The 17,503-nt window shown below is 34.6% G+C and overlaps 1 protein-coding gene across 10 annotated transcripts in view; it reads right to left on the reverse strand.

The window, feature by feature from the left end:
- Positions 1 to 17,503, reverse strand: part of PPP1R12A (protein phosphatase 1 regulatory subunit 12A) — a gene marked incomplete at its 3' end in the record, with an annotated part of 121,476 nt that overhangs the window by 18,010 nt on the left and 85,963 nt on the right. For 7 of the 10 annotated variants that reach the window (XM_082499182.1, XM_082499184.1, XM_082499185.1 and 4 more), the window contains 9 exons: positions 16,707 to 16,801; positions 14,769 to 14,891; positions 12,741 to 12,902; positions 12,141 to 12,317; positions 8,567 to 8,657; positions 6,500 to 6,697; positions 6,154 to 6,322; positions 3,941 to 4,059; positions 3,248 to 3,313 (listed from right to left, as the gene is read on the reverse strand). In XM_082499182.1, coding sequence (XP_082355308.1) covers positions 3,248 to 3,313; positions 3,941 to 4,059; positions 6,154 to 6,322; positions 6,500 to 6,697; positions 8,567 to 8,657; positions 12,141 to 12,317; positions 12,741 to 12,902; positions 14,769 to 14,891; positions 16,707 to 16,801 — 1,200 coding nt within the window. Of the gene's footprint in view, positions 1 to 1,349; positions 1,407 to 2,160; positions 2,189 to 3,238; positions 3,314 to 3,940; positions 4,060 to 6,153; positions 6,323 to 6,499; positions 6,698 to 8,566; positions 8,658 to 12,140; positions 12,318 to 12,740; positions 12,903 to 14,768; positions 14,892 to 16,706; positions 16,802 to 17,503 lie in introns of those variants that run through there. The other 3 variants (XM_082499191.1, XM_082499189.1, XM_082499183.1) reach the window with 3 other exon arrangements.

Consider the following 17,503-nt stretch of genomic DNA (forward strand, 5'->3'; position numbering starts at 1 on the left):
CCCCTCCCTTTTCACAAAACACATTTGGGGTATTTTTTAGCACAGTCTCAGCTGTTTTCTTTCTTTGTTTCCCCCTTCAATTTCTGTCAGTTCAGCTCAGTCACAACTTTTTGACATTTGACCAGAAAAAATTGTGAAAAAGTGCAAGTCTACAAACTTTGCATAAAGCTTGAAGAGAAATGCTGCCAACACAGATGTCCCCATGCATTCAAATCACAAGATGGATGTTCTTCATACAGTCAGAGCACTGAGCAGCCACAGTTACACTGGCTGCGTGAGCAGTAAGGAAAAATAAAGATATATGTATCTTTACCTACACAACTTGAAATAACACTTACTTCTAACCCTATGCCATCAGTCTACACAGACCATAAGGGGGCCCTGAAAGAAACCAGGTATTTGAAAATGTACACTAAGGTTCTAGACCTGCACATTACATTTTAGTGAGCTTAGGGTAATTACTGGTAATGGAAATAAAATATCAATGTCAGGTGGAATTTTCCGTACTGTTATAAATCAGTTTTTCTGTAGAACTGCCACAGCAGTGAAACAGAGAAACAAAATTCGAAAACAGCATTTAATCAACACCATTAATGCCAGTTTCTCATGTTTACTCCCACAGAGTTAGAAGACCTAATGATATTTATTATCCTCATACTGCTAGTTCTGACCTTTCAGAAGTCACAGATATTATCTCTGGCAAAATAAAAATTGCAGTTCTTTTAATTATAACCAAACCATAGTTGTAGTACATATTCAAATTCTTCTTTTTTTTTTTTAACACATCAAACTGAAAAACTGTCTTCATAGAATCACTTTTTTACTTATTATCTCTCAGTTGTCAATGTGATCTTCTGACTTCCTTGTTTTTAAACTGCTATCCTACCACTTAGTTCTAAGACTATCCTTCTTGCAGGAACACCAACCTCCTTTAAGCAACGTGGCATGTTTCGTGCAAATTGATGAAATTTTCAGCTTTTTAAAAGCCTATAAAAAAAGCCTTAACAAAATTAAAAAAGCCTGAAGAAAATTTCATTAGAACAACCTCCAACTGTCGAAGTGCTTAGCAAAGTCTGACTTCTCTTTAATAGCTCTCATTTATGGACAAATGATCAGTTAAGAAGTCAAAAGACAGTTGTGAAGAACTGGAGAACAAGAAAGCACAAACTGAAATCTTACAAGATAGTTCTTTCAAAGACCTCTGAGATGAGTAAGATAATATTTTTTTCTGCTTCCTTAAAGACTTCAGGCTAGAAATTATTTTGTCTAAAGTCCTTTAATTTTCTTTGTAGCATGCATTCATTTGCACAGCTTGTTCTTGACCTCCTCTCTTTAGTTTAAATTCCTGAGTTACAGCCAAAGCCCTTGGAAGTTTATAGTTACCATCTTCTACCTCTGGCTTGTGGCTTCACCAGGCAAAAAAAACAACAGCAGCAGCACCACATAAGGGAGAAACAGAGAATTTCAGTATTTCCCAAGTTTCTGTCTTCTGAATAGCACAACATCAAATAATCAGCACAATTGAAAAAAATATAAATTAAAAATTATAAATATTTTCTGAATGTCTTTCATTAAAATTCTAGTTTATTCATCTCTCTTCCTAGAACTGAAAAGGATTTATAAGCAAGTAATAATTAATTTCTACAATAAAGCATGCAAGATTTGTGTTAAAGTGAAAGTAGATTTAGCAACTATAAAAAGGAAAGTGCAATTTCTTTAGGCATTTAAAAAATAAAACCCCCCGCACTTCTTGAATGGAACTGGGAATAAATTGCCTATCAGAATGTTCACGATATCACTGTTTTTTTTCTAAGGTGGTAAAATACTGCATTGTCAAAAGTAATATATTTAGTTCTCAGTTTATCATTTAAATGCTAAATAGTTGTTTATCAAATAGAGGAAGTTACTTGAAATCTACATAATATTTTAAAACTCCGATAAACTGCCTGTATGCAAAGGAAAAAAACCTTAACATGAAAACAATGAAATTATTATATACAAATTCTTAGATATACCATAGTTAGTAGGACTATAATAATTACAAGGCTAGGACATTTTCTGCAATTTTGATACTCTACTGGAAATTCCACACTAGGTTTGACAAAATTTGAAAAGAAAACTTAAAAACACATGAAATACTTATTTTGATATTCAACTTACTTTCACTCTGCTTTCGTATTTTCTGCAACTGATGTGACAAAAGAGCTTGTATCAACAAAGCAAAATCAATTTACGTACCTGAATGACAGTGAACTTGGTTCACACATTCAATTTATTTCAGAACTCCCCATGAACTCAAATATGATATTATATTGATTTACAATGAAACCAAACTACCAAAGTCTTTTGTAGGAAGTACACATGATAGGAGAATGTTTTGACTCCTAGGTCAAGCCACCATTAGGCAGCCAATTCTATACCTCACCATCCCACCCCAACACCCCCACCCTTTTAATCATAGATCACATTCATAATTTTAGGCCTAATTTACCACTATTTCACCATAGTTTTGTATGAGTCTAATTCTACCAGAAGTACCACATGCACATTCTACCAAAATGAATTTCTACAGAACAGAATATGGAGTAATTACAGATCTAAGGATAATAATAGGTACTAGTGGAAGGAAAGAAAACGAGACACAGAAATAAAAAACACAGCAAACTAAAATGGCATAGAATAAATCTCTAAACTGAAGTGTTTAAGAAACGTGTAACGGAAGCTTTTATAAAAAGGAGAGAAAGATCCCTTGAGTTTTATTCCTCAGTACGCTTCATTATATTAACTTTTCATTTTATCTGTTAATTACATTATTGACAGCACTGGAGTTCATTTTAAAAGGTTTGAATTAGTGTGCATAAGTCACTGGACATCATTTATCTGAAAATAACAGAGCAGATGGAACAAAGATTTTTGCGAGGTATAAACTGAAAGCTCCCTCCCGTAACTTGCTGCAACATGTCCCTGACCTATGTGTCAGAAATTTCACCTACGTTTTCTGGATGCTAATTCTACATAATCAGAAGAGAAGAGAAAAGCATCAGTTTTAGCCATTGTTAGCATGTTAAAAATTGTTATTAAAGCCTGCAAAGGAAATGGCGCTGAACCGTAGCCACAAATTATGAATCAGAAAGCACCCTTAAGAACTCCACCATATGTACTCTTTTAACTGAATCCAACTGCAACAGAAATTTTACAACCAAAATGTATCTGTTAGAAAGTTAATAAACTATCCTTTTTAAATTACCTGAGCTTCTTTCTTATTTGTTCCATCTTCTGAATCGGATTGGTGTTCCTGTTCATTTTCATCACTCTGGTGAAAGAGGTGGGAGAGGAAAAATAATTAACCTGTTGAAAGCTTACTGAGATTTTAAGGCATTCTAGGCATTTAATACGAAAATCTAAGACCAGTAGAATTCTAGCTAACTAAAATGGATAGAGAATATATGGGATATACAATAAAAATTCTCAAACAAGTACCTGTTTTCAGTACCAGAAGGAGAGGAAACAAACTTTGCATTTAACTATAACCCTTCTAATCTGACAGCAGTTTGTTCAGTCATAAGTACACGGCTACCTGTAATGTGCCAGATAATGAGTCTCATTCTCACAGCTGTGGTATGCACGCCATAGAAAAGAATTGTTCAATGATTATTTTTTCCTCTAGACTATGATTAATTCCTATTAAGTTATGGTTATGACAGTATTTTAGAGTTCTTTTTAGCATTATCAACGTAACTAAGACTTAATTTTGATTTTGCTCCTGAAAGCTTCAAAACAGAGAAATACAGAATACATAGCTTGAACGAGCACCAGTCTTTCCAGAACGCTTTGTTGTATACTGTATTACTCTAAACTATTATCTGTTTTAAGAATACACTATACACATTCCATATTGCTACAAGCTAAGGCTATAAACCAGCAGTAGCAGTTTACTTACATCTTGAGTCCAAAAAGAAACTCCTGTAGATCGTCGTTTTTCTCTTGGTCGCCGCCTTTCCCTTATAGACTTAGGCTGTGACTTATCTTCTTCTTTTTCGTCCTCTTTTTTGCCCCCTTCTGTTAATAACAATTTTCTTATTCATTTAAGTATGACACAATCCAATTTTCTAAAAATTTTCTGAAATAATTCTCAGTCTTTAAAAATGCTTACAATTATTTTTTTTTTACCTGAAACAAATTCACTAAAGAGCTTCTTACCACATACAGGTTTTGCTGTAATATAAATTCATCAGGATATAGCTCTAAAATACTGTAAATATTGATCCAATTCTTGAACAGCAACTGCAAAATACTAATTCCATCTCAGCCATCTAAACAAAACGTTTCAATGTAACAGTAATATGCTACAAATTGGACTTAAAATTCAATTTTCAAAACTGTCATGTAATAATTCAAACATATATGTCAGTATACATATAAAAGTATAAAATAAGAGGAAATAATTCTTTACCATTCTTCATCAAACAAGTTTTTTTCATTTACATCAAGAATTTGATATTAAAAAAAAGCTTTTAAAAAAACTCCTTAAGAGTCTCCCTTTTCATCACAGTCCTCTCCATTTCTGCTCTAAGGAAGAATAAAATGGGATCTCCCAGACTAGATTAGTACTATTTTAAAGATTTCCTTTTTCTTTAAAAGCAATGCAATTGCAATTCAAAACCAACATAACACCTCGGGATTGTGTTTGTTCCCCTATATGTTTACAAGTAATTTGAAAAAAAAAAACCAACAAAAAAACAAACCTGCCCAAACCAAAGTTATTTACCTATTATCATGCAGTCTATTCAGTCTGCTGTTCTTTAATAAAAGAAAGAAACTACAGATTTGAGTTCAGATACAAGCATCACTAATAACTTTACCATCACTAGTCTTCAGAGGTAAATAAACATTTTAGTGTGAAGCAAGAATTAAACAGAAAAGAAGGAAATACGAATATTCATGGTGAACATATACCTTTCCTAATTAAATAAATGATGATTTTACCTCTGGGCTTTCAGACGGTAATGTATTTCTCCTCCTTAAGTCACAATTTGAAAAAAAACACCTGCTGTAGCTAATATTTACCCATTAAAATCTTTTCCATAGAACAGTCTAGAAAGAGTTTCCTAGAGCAAGCATGCATTACTGAAGAACCTTTATCCAACTTTCAGTTCGTGTTAGGACAGAGGGAAAAAAAATAATCAGAAAGCATATCCCTGAAGCTTAACCCCAATAACTTCCTCAGAAAATACCAGTTCCAGGAACATGGCAATATCGCTACACAGTAAACGGAGATTTGATGAATGCATAATTTAACCAGATCTTCTGTATAACGAAATTATCAATTTCAATCAGTAATCCTATTCAAGTTACTGGTCAAGAACTTGAATAAAGTATTTCTCCCGAATCAACTGTGGCAAGCCTCCAGGAGAGAAAAGGAGATCACACCGTATGTCAACAGCCTCCTCCTTTGACAGTTGACTAATCAGACACATCTCTGAGAATTATAGCAGGTGATTCACATTTGAAATGAGGGCAAAAACTCTGTGACATCAGAGAAAAGCTTTTTTCTGACCTCTGAATCACACATGTAATCTTCAGCTTAAGGTTACATAAACCAGTAAAGTATCTAGAAGCATGGTTCCATTAAATATTCTGAACTACCATTGGAAATATCCCCTTTCCTTTGTTTTCAGCTGCTCATGAAACCCTGAGAGGTCCTTAAAGCATTAAAGCATCGTTCCAGTCCATGTGGAAGGACTGAAACAACCATTACGTAGCAATTATTTAAGCAAGTAAAATTCCTCCTCAGTACCTGCAAGTATTTAAACTCTGAAACGTCATATTTTATTATTGTTGCTGTGTTAAAGCAGACATGAAAGCATAATGTGGATACTGATGGCAGTATATTTGACGTTTTATGACCCACCAATGGAAAAGACAGATTCACACACTAAATGGCTGCAAAAGACCACCAAGTACAGAAAATATTTTTTTCTCTTTTTTTTCTCTCTATAGGCAACTTTTGGAATGTCTTACAGAAGACGGGAATAAGATACATCTCCAATGGTCTTACCCATTGCATCCCATTTTGAACTATCTTTAGAAACATAAGATGTTTTTTGTCAACTAAAAGAACAGAAAAAAAACCTTCACAAACAATACTCCTACCTCTCTCACTTTCCTTTGTTCCACTCCGAGAATAGGCAGAAGTTATACCTATAAGGCTGTTTGGTCTGTTTAGTTGACTTGAAGTTGAAAGTGAGCTAGTGGAGGTGGAGAGCGAAGAGGTGGATGATGAAGAAGTTGAAGTTGAAGTTGGTCTATAGCGATGATATGGCTATTCAGCAGAAAAATGTCAAAATTAATTTACCCAGATTAAACAAATATAAACCACAGGATATTAAAACGTTTAAATACATAAACAATTCTTATGGTAGTACCAAAATTAAAATATTATACTTGGAGTTAGGATTCATATAATTTCTCTACCTAAAGACACCCATCATGAAAATACCTCTTCAACAGTTCGGGAATATCTTTGTCTATAATCATCGTCTTTAGTTTCAGATTCTTTCTTTTCTTCTTGTTTTTCTTTGTCTTGCTTTTCTTTCTCTTCTTTTTCTTTTTCTTCATTTTCCTGTTCTCTGGTCCGCGTGGGACGACTTCTTCCTATAGTTTTTTCAGCTTCTTGAAGATCTGTCAGTGTTACACCCTGTGAAAACAGTAGTCAGCAAACAACATTTCAATATATCACTCATATTAATGTAGATGATCCCATTCTAGAAATACATATTCTAAAGAAAAAAATTCAGCTTGAGAAAATGAATTCTATTAAGAAATTTTTAAAAGAAATTTTTAAGAAAATTTTACCTACATATTCTACCTGTAAGTTTTTCTCTCAAATCTTGAAACCAAACATCCCTTTTTGATTAGTGGCAAGTGTTTGCTGCAATGTGATCTACCAGCAACACAATTTTTAGTTGAACTAGTACATACAGATCAAGTGGAAAATCATATAGAAATCATTAAAATCCCACTCGATCGTTCCAATCTTATCATGAGAATACTAAATATTTTTGAAAGAATCCTAAAAATACAATACTTGTTAAATATTCAGAAAAGCTATTACTTCATTCACTCACTGCAACTGCATTTTTAGGACAACACCACATAGAAAAACCGCATTGACAGCACCAGAGAAAGTTGCAACTAATTTCTTATTTCCTTGTTATTCTGAGGCTAAAAACTAGTTTTGAAATAAGGTCAGAAGGCAAACAATTTTTCAAAGAAAGCTTTTCTCTACTGCACTTTTTCTATCTTACTGAGATACTGCTCAAAACACTTTGTAACCCATTCTTCAAAGCCAACTTTGCAGCTTTACCAGTTATTTAATTGCTTTTTGTGTTGATAATGTTTTAATACAGTAGTTCCTGGTAGCTTCTTCATTGTAAAGATTCAAAAATATTTGGCCTGTAGTTTCACCATCTCTCAGGGCTCTGAATTAGTATCAAGAGGTAAAAAAGAACTCCGAAGCTGTATCAAGCAGTGTGGATCTCTCAATAGAAAAGGTACTCAGAAATATCTGAGGGGTTTAAGATTGCAAAGATTTGAAAATAACATCAGTAAACAATGTAGATACAGACTCGGCCTTAAAGCAGGTAAGAACAATAGCTACAGTACTTCTTTGTGCTGTTTTATCCAGGGACTATTTGCTGATTATTCACAGTTTGTCAGCAGCAACAAGGAGATGGGTAGACACACTCCAGGACTTATTGGTTGGTAATTGCTCCACTGCCCAAATAACATGTAAGTACAGTTTAGAGACAATCTATTTTGCTACCATCGTATCCTTCCCTATGTTAGGATTGCACTGGTTGCAATTCAGTATGAGGTAGTTCTGATAGAAATTCAGACGAACCACCAAACATATCAGTATGTAAGCTGAGAGAGAAATGCTGAAAGGAGACATGCAGTTAGATTCTAGATTATTAGCAAATAACAAAAAAACCTCTTCCTTAGTACTCTTCTGTGTCCACAGAAACTAAGCTGAATGTATTTTTTCCTATGCCATGGATCTTATTATCATACCTTGATCAGCTCAATCACATTATCTTCAATAGTCCATGCACAGAAAAGAGACTTAAAAATGGAAGTAAATACAGTACGCTATGCCTGTTTCTCAAGTATTAACTCTCCAGCCAGAAGCATGCAGCTGTTAGTTCTTGAAGAATTCGAAGTCTTAGATTTAAACATCTACTTGACATCAGATACAATTACTTGAATAAGCCATTTTACCGTAACCAAAAATTTCCTTTCATTGGAGGAGTCTGTGCTTTCAAATTTGTAATAAGTTACTCTTCACTGATTATAAAAAACAACTTTCAGTACATAATGAAGGGTCCTAAAGCTTTCAGGGAAGAAAGGGGAAAAAAAGAGGCTTTATTTCATCTGGACAAGTTGTTTTATACCAGGAAGACCCACCAGTTTATTTGGAGCTTTACTGGGAAATTAAAACTTCACTGTACTCAGGGAGCTACATGGGTACGTTTCCATAAATGTAGAAGCTTTAATAAAACTATACCTGCGTAGATCTTCTAGACTGTCTTGCTTGCCTGGATCTAGCTTTTCTTTGGGACTCTGACTCTTCATCCCGTACTGGAGTGAGGTATGATCTAAAGAGTTAATCACAAACAAAATTGGCAAATGATAATTTTTGTACAAATGTACTAAATAGTCAAAAAAACCTCCACAACACGATATGACTCAAAACCAAAGCAGTTGAAAGAAAATTTTTAACTATATAAGATGGATTACATTTTAGACATTTCATGTATATAATAATAATATATTCATCAAGATAGCAGCCTTAGAACTCAATTAAAATACACAGTGTTTTCCTACTTAATTTAGATTTCTTTTTACCATTTTCTCTAAATATAACTTAAGCTTTTTTGGTATTTCACTATTCTACTAACTTAGGGGTAGAAGACTTCAGAGACTTAGCCAGTTACATATTTGTACATAAAATATGTGTCTCTGTGTGCTCATTAACTTTTAACATAACTTGTAGGCTTTTAGAAAAAGCTAAATGTACTGCTAATGCAGAAAACCTAATTATACCATCGAATGCACCAGAGATTAAAAATCCTTCAGGAGGTGGTTACCATATTTTCACATGAATCATCCATGCTTTGAGTAATCCAACTCCCTTTGAAAAAACTGCTTAAAAATAAATCTTCATGATACCCACAAAAATCCTGCAGAATAAGCAGGTACTGTAATGAAAGCCAAAAGGCTACTAGAGTACACATACAAGGTCTGGACTCTTTAAAGAAATTCTCCAATCCGGGTAACTGGTGTAAAGTTGAAAAAAAAAAAAGATACATACACATGCATAAATGTACATGTTTGTATGTACATAACACATGTATTTATGTTTGTACTTAAAACCATCATTAAAGACCTTAAAGTTTTTTAACGCATTTGTTGATTTGCTATTACAGAATATTCTGGGAATGTTGTTATAATTTAACATTTTTAAAAAATCCTCAGATTGGCTAGAAATGAGAAAAATTTGAAAAAGCAAAACCAGAAGGCTGCTAAAAGGTTGCTTAAAACACACACCCCTATGAGCTTCTTTAGATCATAAAATTAGCTACATTAAAAATTGTAGAGTCAGTTTCTGTAATATCTTCTGATTGTTTATATTTTAAAATGTCATTAGTTAAGGATAATTGGTTAGAGATTATGTTTCAAAAGCTGTAGAAAAATCACCTGTCTTAAATCACCTGTCACATCTTAAAAAACCCCCACTATATTTATTTGATTTCCTTATCATGTTCTCTTGCAAACAGCATTTTTGATAGACTTTCCATTTTCGTAGAGCCCTAGGCTCTATCTGTATCAGGAAAAGGGTACCTGTTACCTGCTTTACCTAACATGACTTGAAATACTACCTAAACCTAGGAGGTTTTGATTGCAGAGCAAGTTCAATCTTTAGGGCTTGAAAATTGCTACAAGTATAACTTGCTCTTCAGTAACTGGTGTACATGCTCCTACCCTTGATTAAATGTGAAATGCTTTAAACCTCACTGAGGGAAAATGAAAACTTTCAACTTGCCAGGTGCACGCTACTGCTACTGTCCGAGTAGAAAGTGCCCTTCCCTGGCATCCCTTGCGTATGCCACACAGGTTACCTATGCCGTATTATTCATCATACAGAGACGTAAAGATTCAAGTTTGTCATTCTTTTCCCTGTTTCTCTAGACCAATCCTAAAAATTATGTAAAGAATACAGCTTCTTCAGCTGTTCCAAAAGGATGCACCATCACACGCTTCATTACTAAAAGTAGTTTATAATGTCTTTACATTTCAAATATTCTTTGAAATAGTATTTCAAACATATTTCCTAAATACACACTCTCAGTCTATACATATGGATCAACCAACTTCATTTCTTAAGAAAATAGCATAAATTTCATATGTAGGCAAGTTCTTCATGTGCATATAAACATACATAGATACACACATGCACATATATATATATCTATACATAGATAGATATGCATGTGCTGATATTTAGAGTACTACCTTCACACATGCATGCAGTAATTATTCCAGTTTTGCTCATTTCTAAGATTTAACGGATATTTTAATAAGCCATCAAGAATACATCTACAACAGTGTATTATGCAATTGGCCCAGAGTCAGACAAAAACAAGGAATTTCAGGCCAATTGCAGGTATCTAAAGCGTATGTAGTATATGCGCATTAGTATACACACACTAGTAAGAGCGAACAGGACAGCAAAAGCCTTAATTCTAAATTTCCTTGCTTTTCTAGCTCATAGGAGACTGAAATACCATTTCCATTTTAAAATTGGAACTACTTCTGAAAAAAAGATGCATTTTGTCGGTTTTGCTTTTGCTTTGTCGGGTTCAGTCAAATTTTGCTATGGAAAATTCGGGTCCTGACTACAGTTGTTATTGAAATGGGTTGTAAGGACATGTGGGCACCTCCTAAATCGTGGTGGGGAAGAAAAAAAATAATCCTCATTTCATAGAAGTTATTTTGTCTCCGTTTTGGGTATGAAAGGAAGACTACGGAAAACTGACTATCCTAAATAGGCCTCAAGCTATGAGGAATCTTTAAATGTTGTTGCTGCCTTAAGTGAACCAAAAGAATCCAGGTTTCTTCGTTAACAACGAACAGCTTCATTCCCTCTGTGAACATACAGAGATACACACATCTGGCACTGATACAGGAGCTACAGGTCAAAACTACTACAGGAGCTACAGAGAAATCTGAAATTGCATTTCAGTGGAAGGGTTAAAGGATAAATATTTATAAATATTTATAAATATCCAGAAGAAGAAAAACCCAGGGAAAGCCAACAGGAATTAGCAACCTTATGAAATCTTACTTTTGCTTCCATAAATAGCAGGTAGCAACACTTTATGGAAACATAAATATGCACCAATCTTAACTCATCTGCCATGTAACTATAACAGAAAAAACACTGTATTCTTAAAATAAGATTTACATCAGACTCTTCCTCATTCTGCATACTGAATAATACCTGAAACCATTGCATTTACAACTGTCTATTACGTTTCAAATAGAAGAGACCCTAAATGATGCAATGAAATAGACAGAATGTGTTGGGTTCAGTACTCTTTTCTCAGTAGTACCACACATATACAATGACTGAAAAAATGCTAAGTTGTAACTTATTAGCATACTGCCAGTGGCACAGTAGCTCAATCAGCAGCAATGCACTTGTAGCAAGTAATTCATTATTGATTTTCTTATTTTTAATTCAGCACTTTTGCAGTTTCATTATGGGTATTATTAAGAGGATTCATTTAATCTATTAACAGAAAGACAAATATGAAAATACCGCATACCAAATGAGAACCCAAGGCCAGTCAAAAATACACAATATCAAAGTTTAAGTTTCATGAACAGTCTCTATCAGTACCAAGCTCTTACATAAATCGAGGCACATTGCTAGTTGTTTCAGCACACAGGAAGCAAACACCACTGCTTTACATACTGTACTATCCAAATCTGTGGTAACCAACACATTCCTTTAAATACGAGAAAGAATATAACTTTTGTAGAAGAGTGACATTACTCTTAGGACCTTTACACACCTCCGTCTCTCCCTGACCTCTGACGTTGAGGACACAGTGCCAGAAGTAGCTGTAGTCATGGCTGTGGTAGTGGCTGTAGCATTTACAACAGATGGTGCAACAGGAACGGTCACTGCTGTAGGAACACTGTCCTTTTCTTTCTCAGTACTATCCTCAGCCCACAAACGATTTGAGGTACTACAGCATAACAAGCAGCAACACAAAAAAAGAGAAAAGGAAACAGCTAAACAATGAAAGCACTTTACTAAACAACTAGTAACATGTAAATTGAGGGATGGATTTTTTTTAAAAGCAAACTGAGAAATGTCTCTACTATGAAAGCTCAACTTGAGCTATTAAATTGAATAAATTAAGAATCGAACAGTTCACAACAAATGAACTCTTCGCCCTTCTATATTCTTTTATGCCAACATGGCTGTCATGTTACAGTAGAAAGCCATTCACAATTTTTGAGCCAAATTGTATAAAATTAAAACAAATTTATCAGGAAAGTGAAAAAATCCAGAGCCCCAGGATCTACTAAACAAGAACGCATGCACATACGTAAGCACACAGTAGACCTGACAAAAAAAAAAGCAAAAAGTGTGCTGGTGCCATTACCTGCTTTGTACACCTGCTGAAGTAGAACCCGTTGTACTCTTTGTAGTAGTGTTTGCGCTGGCAGGCAGTGTTTTCTGAAGACCAGCAGAAGAGGTAACTGTTGATGCAGTACTTGGAACATTAGAACTAATCAAATCATCTTGTCTTCTACCAAAGGAGCCACTGAAGGAGAGACATGTACAAAGAATGCATTGCATTACTTATCTTTCCTCATTAAAATACTACAAAGTTGTGAACAATCCATTAAATTCCTGCCCGTGTATTCCGTGTCTCAGCTGAATCTCGGAAAGTTCTGGGGCAAAAGAAGCATTTTCAAAAGCCATTTTCTTCACTATTTCCTTGACTAAAACTTTTAATTTATAACTTCAGAGGGCAGCAGAAGTGTCTCTTAGTCCCAACCTTTTCTGCACAAGAAGAGGAGATAAAGAATGGAATCTCACTGGCTCATGTAAGACTGTCTTGATCACATCTACTGAAGCATTCATATAGGACCCCTAATGCCCCATTTTTAAACTGCTGTTTCACCCACACTGAATGCCTCAGAAAATGCAGAATTTTACTCCGCAGCTTGTCAGAAAAGAAAATGTCATCAATATCACTCCTCTCATAATTTTCAGCCAATTAAATGTATTGCTTTTTTTTTTTTTAGATTTTAATCATTCCCATAAAGATTAACCTCCCACTCATGCTTCTCCCTTGCTCTTCAAGTTGTAAAGAAGATCCAGTGGTTTCCACATTTTCGTTCATTTGTTCTGGCTGAAAAAAATCTGCATTACCAAGTCAGGATCTTTGCCCATGACTAAACCTCAGAATCCACAGTTAGGAGAGACAGAGCATCATATTGCTAACTGCAAAAGATTTAAGGAAAGATGCTTCTTTGTCATTCTGCAATTGATCATTTTTCTATCACATTACTATAAATTCTAAAATGATAAAGCAAAAATAATTGTACAAGAACAACTAAGGAAATACATTATTAAAGCACCACATGGAATTCAAAAGTGATGAGTACATTTTGTTTGAAGACCGGAGCATAAATATCGATAAAAGACAACATGCAAAGATTCTTCTCATATATCAACTGTTGACACTTTCCATCCAGAACAGGATATCTGTGCAACATCTTTCCTAAACCTGAAGTTATGAAAATTGACTTTTCTTTTTAAGGCAGGAGGTTAACAAAGATGTAAGATGTATTATGCTTTATCAAACAGCCTGACTACACACCACTGACAACATCAATGTCAAGACAAAAAAAAAAAAGTGAAGTACCCATCACCACATACATCATATCAATATGCAGCTTAGCTACCGGAATGACAATCTTTTCTTTTGATCTACTCATTTTAGATACTTATTGCTCCACTAATTCCAATGAAGAACTTTAAAAGCTATGCTGAAACTACACAATAAAGTTAATCAGGTATAGGTTCTCAGGATACGATTCCGAGAAAATTCTGCAAGATAGGAACCACACACACCTGAAAAGTATTTTCACATTAATCATCATCTACTTCACCTTCAAGTTAGTTTTACGTATGTGTTCTATGATGCTCATACGTAAAGTAGGTGTGGCTAATAATCTGCCATTATGGAGAGCAGCCAAAGACTTCTGATACTGTCATGCAAAACCAAAATTCAACAGAGACAATATATTTCCCCTGTTCAGACATCAAGCAGAATTACTTCTATTCCAACATTTAAATTAGTTATCTTTGGCTACTGAACTCATCTGGAAAAAGCCAAATGAACCTCAAATTGAAATAAACTATGGAAAACAGAAGCATATAATTTTAATTATATAGCAGTTGCTGCAACACTCCTAAGCTAGTAAAAATGATGTAGCTTTAAAATCGGCACAAGCATTGCATCAGCATAAGTACGTACTTTGCAATCATTTTGAACAACATTTTAACATGTGACCATTCAATTTTAAACTGTCCTTACAAAGTGATTCAGTAATTAATTTGCTTCTTTTAATTTGTAATCTTATTTTGATAAAAAAAAAGACAAGAGAAAATCCCACACCTTCTTTGATAACTTGTGTTTAATGATGCAGGACCTTCATTCAAACTGTTTTTCTTGACATCTTCCTCCCATTTTCTCCTTGTGTAGGAACTGCCACCACGTATTGAGCTAGCAGACGAGTCCCTGTAAAAAAAGATTTTATTTTTTCAAACTCATATTAAAGAAGGTTGTTCTTGATACAAGCTGAAAAAAAGTTTCAAATTAAAGATTAAAACCCTGGATAACATACATAAAATAAACATAACCACAGAGAACAGGAATAAAATGACCTTTATGGACAATCATTTTCAAGCTCCTGTGGAAAAATACTACATTCATCCTAACATTGTTAGAAATGTAATAGAAAAGTGGCATCAAAAGAATAAATGCTAAAAAGTATTTAATCAACATGAAATCAACCATCAGCTTTTATCTGTGACCATTGGTGGCTCTGTTTTTCTCAAAAAAGGAACACGAGGATTTTCTGTTTGCTCCTGAGATTATCCACTGCAGTAAAGGGAAAGTTTCTTATAAATTGATTTCATGGGTTTTTTCATTCTTGGATGATTTAAGAAGTTCAAAAGCTAACTAGCCTTTAGAACTCACAATACTGTAGACCAGTGTAAACAGGTCTGCAGTAGCCATTCCTGAGTGGCCTGTCACCTATCACTAGCTGACATTACTTTACTCACAAGGAATTTCCAGTCTGTTGTTGCAGATTATAGCAGCAAGAAATAACTTTGCAAAAATCTACTTTGAAAAACTTCCCTGAAAACTGAGATGCAAAAAACTGAATGCCTGATAAAAATGTCACTTCACGATTTGAAGTAAAGTTTAGACAGGAGAAAGAAAAAAAAATGTCTTCCACAGAACTATACATAAAAGGTAACCAGGTGTGTGAGGGAAAATAACCCAAAATAACCCAAAATTTTGGAAAGATGTATTTTATGTTCAGATACCTTTGACCTTCAGAATGTACCTCTTTTTGCACAAAAATGTATGCTAGCACTTCTGCGGTCGGAAACAACTCTAGAAAAGGATCAAACTCAAGCCAGTGCAGTGTTATCTCTTACCACCAAAGAGAAACACAAATACTCAGATATCATCTACCACAGAAAGGTCCTGCTGCATGACAATTTTTTCATAGTTACTGAAGGCTTCACTTTGCCAGCACTTTTGCTGTAGCATTGGCTACTTGACTGAGGCTGGATGCTTGAAATTTGTTACTCTAAAAGTCTAGCTGGGATTCACCTTGAAGTCCTTTCCATTACTGACAGTAGGATGTTAGCTGGACTACACTACATCATGGATAAGCTAGACAAGCGGGTGTTCACACAGGCAGAACAAGAACCCACCATTAAGCTGAGCAACACGGATAGAGATCCGGGACAAAGGCAGAAACCTTAATAATTTATTAAGGTACCTGTAGGGCAGATGGTTAAATTCTACATGTAAAGAAATCAGACTAAATGTCAAAAATCTCTTATGGTTTTAATTAAGTAAACTGGGTTGTCTGCCACATCATACACTAGGTGAAGTATTGGTGCCTAAACAGGCTGGCCTAAAAGCAGGCTTCATCTCTAGTACACCAACGAAGAGAGAAATTTCTAAGGTCAACAGTTTGGTCAGCACTGGGACTAACGAGACTGATGACCCCAGCTCACCCAATGCATATGAGGAAAAATATGCTACTGCTGATATGACTTTTGGAACTGTGTCTGTGAATAAGCCATGATGGTTAAGACTGGTAAGGTGAAGGATGCAAATAAACTTCAACACTGAAGCAAAATTCAATCCCTTTGTTACAAGCAATAAAAAGTTCTAAGAAACAAAATTGCAATGAAATACTTATCTCAATCTTGGCGCAGGATAATGCTATAAATTAGCATTGTCTTAAAATCTGTAAGTTTATCGGCCACTCTACAATCAAGTAATTTTGTATTTAACAAAAATAGTCACCTGTTTTCTTTTTCATCAATGTCAGAGGTACTGGCCAGTCGTCTTGGTATTGTAGGTGCAACATATGCAAGTCGAGTTCCTTTTCCATCTTTCTCCTGAAAGACATGTATTTTTTATTAAGTGTTACTATTACTGATTATACCGCTATTGGCTAGAAAATCATCATTATGACAACTTCAGCTGTATTTATGGTGACTAGATTATATTAATTAATTTTAAGCTTTATTTAAATGTCATAAGGACTCTAACAGGAAAAGGAAATTGCTCTTCATTCTAGTGATGCACATGACTTGATTTCTCTTTTTTCTGCTTTGCTGCAGTACAATTCCAACACTGACTACTGAAAGCAACTGTTTTAGTATTTTTATATAGTATGGTGTGGTATGGAATTATTCCCAATCCTGAAAACATTTAAACGTTTGTACTTGAAACAGAACCAGAAGTTCAATGCTGTTCAGTTACCTGTTCCAAATTAGTCCTTCACTTGGTTCAGTGTATTCATGTTTTAATTATAGAACCAAATTTTTGTAACTAAAAAATGACTATGGAATATAAAAAGAGACTCCTTTTTTATAAGATTCTTTCAACGTCACTCTCCAAGTGATGCTGAAATGATCAAACCTCTGAACCTCCCTTAACTGTAAAAACTACCACTAGCATTGCAAGTCCCACAAAGGGAAAAGCCTCAGACCCATGTACCAGGTCACCAGACAATGAAGGTCCACACCACACTTTTAAAGAGACTACGCAGAAGCTGTGTTATTTAACTTTTTGGAATTTTGTTAAAGAATAGATGT

This window comes from Vanellus vanellus (genome assembly GCF_965231255.1).
Source record: "Vanellus vanellus genome assembly, chromosome: 1".
NCBI lineage: Eukaryota > Metazoa > Chordata > Aves > Charadriiformes > Charadriidae > Vanellus > Vanellus vanellus.